General features: G+C 39.7%; 1 protein-coding gene across 1 annotated transcript in view; it reads left to right on the plus strand.

The window, feature by feature from the left end:
* Window positions 1–6,920, plus strand: part of LOC308061452 (uncharacterized protein) — a 296,800-nt gene extending 289,880 nt beyond the window's left edge. Inside the window, exons 10-13 of the mRNA XM_080381414.1 lie at window positions 855–960; window positions 1,842–1,964; window positions 2,463–2,529; window positions 6,875–6,920. Of these exons, the coding sequence (XP_080237540.1) occupies window positions 855–960; window positions 1,842–1,964; window positions 2,463–2,506 (273 nt within the window). The 3' untranslated portion in view covers window positions 2,507–2,529; window positions 6,875–6,920. The remainder of the gene's footprint in view (window positions 1–854; window positions 961–1,841; window positions 1,965–2,462; window positions 2,530–6,874) is intronic.
* The last annotated feature ends 290 nt before the right edge of the window (window positions 6,921–7,210 follow it).

Consider the following 7,210-nt stretch of genomic DNA (forward strand, 5'->3'; position numbering starts at 1 on the left):
TAAATCACATCATAGCATTGAGGAAAAAACTGTATATGTGACTGAGAGTTCGGAGGCTTGGACACATTAGCAAGGATAAGGTTTAACAGTGTGCATTAATGAGATAGAATGAAAATAATTGTTAGCTGACACACCAGCGCAGCAAAGTGAATGAAGCAGAGAGGACAGTAGTGACCACAAAACATCCAGCAAGATGGTATGGCTTCATGCCGCATTCTGTCCCTGAGCAGTCATTTGGTGACACTGTGATCCAGGAACATAGTCATCCCTTTCTGTACATTACCATAGCATGATCTGTTAAGCTTTAAAAGCAGGTCTTTCATGATATTTTTTGTTCACTTCTTAATTGATATTCTATTTTGTATCAATGAGGATAGAACATTTTATACAGACTCATCAGGAAAATTACTTTCATTTTTGTGCGTGCCTGTGTGTGTTCAGGTCTTCTTATGTTTGCAGTAACAGGACTTACAGGCTCGTGTCTGCATGAGATGAACTGCATTTTGCATTGTTGTCTTCACCTTCACATTTGGGGCTGTTACCTTCACCTCCCTCTGTTAGTAGCCTAGGGCACATGTTACCTCATATCCACATGCATTCTGTCATGTCTCATTTTTTGACTGAATAAAACCATATTTGGAAGATGGGAAATGGAGGGCAGGATTGAATTCTGTAGGTGTGCACGGAGGAGGCACTCTTCATGCAGCTTTCCGCCTTCCTGATTGTGGGAAGCAGCTACCTTGACTTTCTCCAGCTTTTGCTTGTGGAAACTATATGAAGCTTTGTGCAAATCTGTGTTTATACATCACCTCTTGTAAGCAATACCAAATTTAGATCCAACATTATGAGAGCAGGTTCTGTCTACCATGGCAGGCATAGCATGGATTCAGCAACAGGACACCATGAAGCAGCTTGGATGGACTTTGAGTGGGTACTCCAAAATCAGCAACACTCTAAAAGGTGGGACTTTGGCTCCAAAATGTCTCCATCTTCCCTTTGGGGGTAATATGGTGAGAATTTGTGGCTTTCTGGAAGAATGTGAATGCATCTCAGTGCATAGTGCTTTTCTCTGCATGCCCTCTATTTGGAAAAGGCCATTAAACCCTTCCAATGAAATGAGTGCATATCAGTGTTTTCACATAAAGACATTTCTAGAACAGGTGTGTTTACTATTTGAACTACTGGTTAGGAAACCTCTTTAATTTTTATTAGTAATGATACAGGCAGATTCAAAGTCAAGAGCTGAATTTTCACAGTTTGAGCCTTGATTGCGTTGACTTAAATTTATTTCAATATAAAAAAATCTTTGCAGGGACCTACCCTTAAGGACTGTGTTTTTCAAGGCTTGATTTTTATATTGCCTAAACCTGTCTATGCTTGCTTTTACTTGAGAGAATGGGTATCTTTGCGCTATAGTCCTGTGCTTCTTGGCAATTTTATAGACTGCTATATTATACATAATTTTATAACTGCTATGGCATGTTAATATCATATTGCCACTAATCCAAAGGAGTTGCACAAGGTGATTGAGGGTAATCCTATGTTAGCATATAGACTGAGTATCAAGATGGAGGACTATCTTAGCACAGAACCTCATGCAGGTAATTTATCCAGTCCTAGTGAAGCATATACATCAGATTTTTTTGTGACTTTGCTGTGAACTTTCAGTGGAGCCGGACAATCTTTGGGTTGTCTGTAGAGTGCATTGAGAAATAAAACATTAATTATTCTGGGGGGAGAATTCTGCTTCCCACTTTACTCAGTTCTGCACTGACAAAGGTGTACATGGCTTTCTTCTCATGAATCATCTACTCTCTATTATGTTAATTTTTACTTAGCAGATGGTGGTCCCAACTGGTCTGGTCTCTATTTTTTGCTGAAACCTGCAACCTGGTTAGCTGATAGAAGGCAATTGGGGATGGAAAGAACAAAACTTTCCCTGTTTCTGTTTTCAAATAAGTCAGGTCAGTGTCACTGCCAATAATATTCTCTTCTGTATTTTTTTATACACATGAATATCATGTACCTATGTTGCCAATTTTGGGGGATTAAAATATAGTATTGATTGTTTATGCCTTATTACATTAGCCATCCAACTGAAGTCAATTGGAGTATCCACACAAGGAAAGAATGTAGGTCTGAGCCTTTGATTCCTGTAGCATTCTTCTTAAACCAAACCAAAATATTACTCTGTGTTTGGATTGTGTTCAGTTGCAGCTGAGAGATGATTGTTTGTCTTTCAGATTCCATTCACATGACTATCTTTTCATAACTGATATATGATAATTTATACTACATGTTTTCAGGACTATGTCATGTGAAAAGTAATATTTAGATAGCCAAATATCTGACACAAAAAGTATAGGACTATCACACACACACATGCTTAAAAGTCCAAGAAATCACATCTCCCAAGTTGCTCATATCTTTCCCTTTCACTGTTTGTGTTGGTTTCCTTTCAGTAAATACAACTGCAGATCTTTGGCCTGTGCCACATGTCAAATAAGGATAAGAACCCTCTACATGGAAGTAAGTTTTCAAATGTAAATGAAGCAGATATGTAAATCTCAGCAGTTTCCCTATGTAACATGTATCTGTAAACTGCCAGATTATGCAGGTGTATGTGCAGGGGGTAACTTGCACATGCAAGAACCCATTTATGACAATTAAACACTTTGTGTGTGGAAAATAGAATAAGTTTAGAGCAAGCACTTTGGCATGTACACACTTTGCCAGAGTAATTGATGGAAAGAATATTGAATACCTCACGTAAGGACACAAAAATACAGAACTGCCTAAAGTCACTGAAAAAGTAGCAAAGAGCAAAGTATTTCTACTTTTTTTTTCTGCTTACAATATTCTGCTAGATTCTGAGTATCTTATTCTGTGCGCTGTCTTGTTTAAACATAATGTAATGATAAGAAGGCTTGAATATTCTTTTTAAATTTTTTTTATTACTTTGCAATTGCTGGGGAAATTGTAAGTAGCTCAAGTTTAGATTTGGAAGTATTTAACTACTCTATTTCCATCTCAATTAACATATAATACCATCTTTAATTCTGTATTTATCACAGAAATTTTTTTGCTCAAAAGATATACTTCTGGGAATATGTTAATTGTCCTGTGCCGTAATATCACTTCTGAAAAGATTAAGTCTTTAAATATTAGAGTTCAGTAGGACTGTTCTTAATCTTTGGTATAATAATAAGTACTGAATGTCAGACCTTTTCAAATATCCAAATTGGAAATGTCTTTTATCTCACTAAAACGAGTGGAAGCTCCACATGTGTACATATGAAAGTAGGGAATTGTTACCCCAACTATACCATGCGAGGATAATTGGAAAGGATTAATTTACTTCATGTGGCCTTGAGGGAGATGCACAGTCTGCTGCATTTCCAGGAAACAGAGAGTTTGGAATTCTTTACTTTTGCTGGTGCAGAATTATCTGCAAAGTTTGCATGGTCAAGTAGTTTTAGGTGTACCTGTCCTTGAAGAAGTAATCCAAAACAAAAACTCGGGTTTTCCCTGTCTGAAGCTTATTCGTATTGCTACAGCCTTTTTACATGAAATGTTGACTATTAAAAATATTTTTCCCTTTGTTTTTAATATTCATGCAATAGAATTTCTTTCAAGTGTTGAAGTAGAATAAGTTACATGTGTGTATGTATTTATATGTAAAGATACACCAAGATTTTGAAGACTGTCAATAAAATTAGTGCATGTTAAGTTTGGTTTAGATATGGGCTAGCAGGTACAGTTTGAGGCAGAGAGGCTCAGGCTAAGGCTTTTTTCAGTCCTGGGTGGGTAGCTGGTTAATCAAGCTCTTCTACTACTCATCTGCTCCCATAGTTCTACCTGAGTTGCATTTCCCTTGCTTAGCTCCCCTCTTCTTATGCAAAGTCTCTGGCTCAGCAGTCTAACTTTAACCTATTTGACCTAGCCCATTTCCTTTCCACTGCGTGGCAGTTCAATAAAGATACTGTACAAGCAATCGCCTTTCTAGCATATCGCCAGTTGGACAGGAGCTGACATGAACCTTCTAGGAAAGCTGAGATGTGGTATAATATCCAAATTCACCTGCAGTCAGCAATTTTAAGGTGTTATCTCTGAAAAGCAGAAGGGATTGAGTGGATATGCCATGAAGGAATTAATGGAATATCCACTTTAATGCTCTCCTAAGAATGAAACCATGTTTTGCAGAAATCCAGTCCAGCACGTGTGCTAATACAGTGGCATTTGGGTCAGCTGGACCTCCCATGGGGTGAGACTTTGCAGTCTCTGAGGTCTGCTGTCGGTGTTGAATGTAGAGAGTAGGTTGGTTATTAGCTGGTATGGTAAAACACTGAGTCAGCTGCAGCTGCAGACTCAAGAAACCATGAAATAGATGAGTTTTTTAAGGTGTATAATTTCATGAGGCACCATAAAATGCCAGTGACAGCTATCCAAGAGTGGCTATAGGCCTGTAGAAGAAGGTCTTTCCACCTATGAGACACCTACAGAACATCAGTAGGTGATTTGTAATGTTCTTCAGTGGGAAAAGATACTTGAGATCAGACCTATGATGCTTAATGCTGTCATGTAAAAGACATTTGATCTGTTTTAGTTGTGCGGATATCTTCTTAGTCAATGGTTCTGTGTATTGTAGAGCCCGGTCTTGAGCTGAAAGAATGAAGAAAAACCTCTTTTCACTCATTTGAACACAGAAGGTTGTTAGCTAATTTTGAGGAAATACAGGTAACTTTGTGCAGAAAACCGTAGGTGATGCACAGCCTAGAAAAATCTTCACAAAAATGGTTTCCCAGAGGATGAGAAAATCAGAAATCAAAATAATCAAAGTCACATGCCAGGCCTATGCTTTACTGTGCCATCAGCAAGTCAGACTATTCTGCAGAAAATTTACTGCTGCCCCTTGTTCAAAGCAGGGCCTACACACTTTCCTTAGCTCCCATGGTGGCTTCCCATCTTCTCCTCCAGGGCCCCATTCTGGGTCCAGACCTCCTACATTTCCATGTTTGTTGACAACACGCATGACTAAAATGGTATTTTCATATTTCAGTGCAGTTGAGGCCCCTTAAAGCAGAGGGTTGTGAGTGTGAAAGAGAGATATGTTGTTCCCTAATGGCTTATTACCATCCCATTTGCAATTCAGATCAGTTCTAAATTGACTGAAATTTTTAAACACATAGCAGGCAGTTTAAACTAATGATTGTCTGGAGGTTCACATCTGACATGAACTAAGCTTCTGTTCAAAACAAATTGCAAATAATTCCTCCCTTAGAGTCAAAATGTCACTTTTTACACTACGCATTGTTGCCAGATTTTGTCAGTTACATTTAAAAAAAACACACCAAAACCCACAAAAAAAATCTGCTACCCGATGAATGTTCTGAATTAGAAAGCGGACTGACACCATGGTTGTTTCCCCCCCCCCGCCCCCCCCCCCCTTATTTACAATAATGTATATTCTGGATGAAAATAATGTAGCCTGATGAAACATCCCCCCCCCCCCCCCCTCAGCTCCCTGAAACCCCGGGGGCGGAGGTAGGCCTGGGTTGCCTAGCAACCCCCAGCAGGCAGTGGGGCCGCAGAGGCCTGCCGAGGCCTGTCTCGCCCACCAGCCTCTCCCCATCACTGCCGGGGTTATTTGCAAATCCCCCCAAACAGGGCAGTTCATTGGTGTCCCCCCCCCGTTGCTAGCTTGGCCAAGCCTACACAATTGTGGCCCCGAAAGTCGGGGTGCCAAGGATGTGTTGGAGGCCCCTGTGCATGTTGGAGTCCTCTGTGCTGAGCATTGTGCTCTTCAGAGAGCAATGGCTGGTGCTGGCACAGAGCTTCAGAGCTGACTTTTCTTCTGGCCTTGGAGGTGTAGTAAAATGGGCTTAATCCTTCATTGTTCCCGTTTTTTGGCACGCTACCTTGTAACAGCTGCTTAAAGAAGTAATTCAGAGTTCAGGTTCAGTTCCATCAGGATTTCAAACTCTGTACGTTTAATGATGATAAAAAAGGAAACTCTTCAAAAATGTCCAGCGGGGTAGAAAGGGTATGTTGAATTTGTGAGTGAAATCGGGTTTCCCTTGAAAGAAAGAACCTATCTGAAGGGACTTGCTGGAGAATCTTGATAATTTACAGCCACTGATAACTAATCGTGAATAGGGAGGTATTTGCCTATTTCTAAAGGGAATGAGCTTATGCAGAGATTAAAAAAAAGAGTCCAGTTTCCTTTTCCTTTGATGTAAGACTTGTGTATTTCTGCTTTGTAGGTGCTGGCCACAGGTGTAAGCTTTAGGACAGTCTCCTTTTTACTCACAGTGTTCCTGGATCAGATATCTTTCTTTCAGGTTACTTGAAAGTCTGTGTTACTTAACTGACTTGTGGCTATCTTCACACTCAAATAAAAAAAATAAAAAAGAAAAGAAAAAAAATATTGTTTTTCAAAAATTGTCACAAAGAACCCTCTTATGTTCATCAAGCTACTTGTTTGGTTGCTATGTATGTTTTCATCTTGAAATGTGTATTGATGTACTTTGTACAACATTGCATTTCTCAAAAGATTTTGCATAGCACTTTGTCATACTTACTATTGTTTTGGTCCCTTTTTCCACTGAGAAATATTTATTGAAATGTTGTTAAAATGGTGGATTGATGGAAATCCCTGCTCGAGGAATATTTTCTCATGAGAGAGAGTATGATGAAATGACATGCTTCTTATCTACTAAAATGGCAATTCAACTGAAAACTTTAATTTTCTTTCAGAAAATTGTGAATCTGGATTTGGCTTCAGTCAATACATGGGAGAGGTTAGAACTCAATCAAAACCATCTTTCATCTGTGAAACATGAAAACCCATTTTTCATGTTTTGATTTCCTAAAGGATGCCATCCAGAGGGACCTTGACAGGCTTGAGGAGTGGACCCATGCAAACTTCATGAGGCTCAACAAGGTGGAGTGCAAGGTCCTGCACCTAGGTCAGGACAGTCTCCAAGATCAATACAGACTTGGAGATGAATGGGTTGAGGGAAGCCCTGTGGAGGACTTGGGAATACTGGTGGTTGAAAAACTGGATGTGAGCTGGTAGTGTGCACTTGCAGCCCAGAAAGCCAATCACACTCTGCACAAGCACCATAGCTGTCTGTATCTTGGGCTGCATCAAAAGAGACGTCACCAGGAGGTTAAGGGAAGTAATTCTGCCACTCTACTCTACTCTTGT

Source organism: Falco punctatus (assembly GCF_963210335.1).
Source record: "Falco punctatus genome assembly, chromosome: 3".
NCBI lineage: Eukaryota > Metazoa > Chordata > Aves > Falconiformes > Falconidae > Falco > Falco punctatus.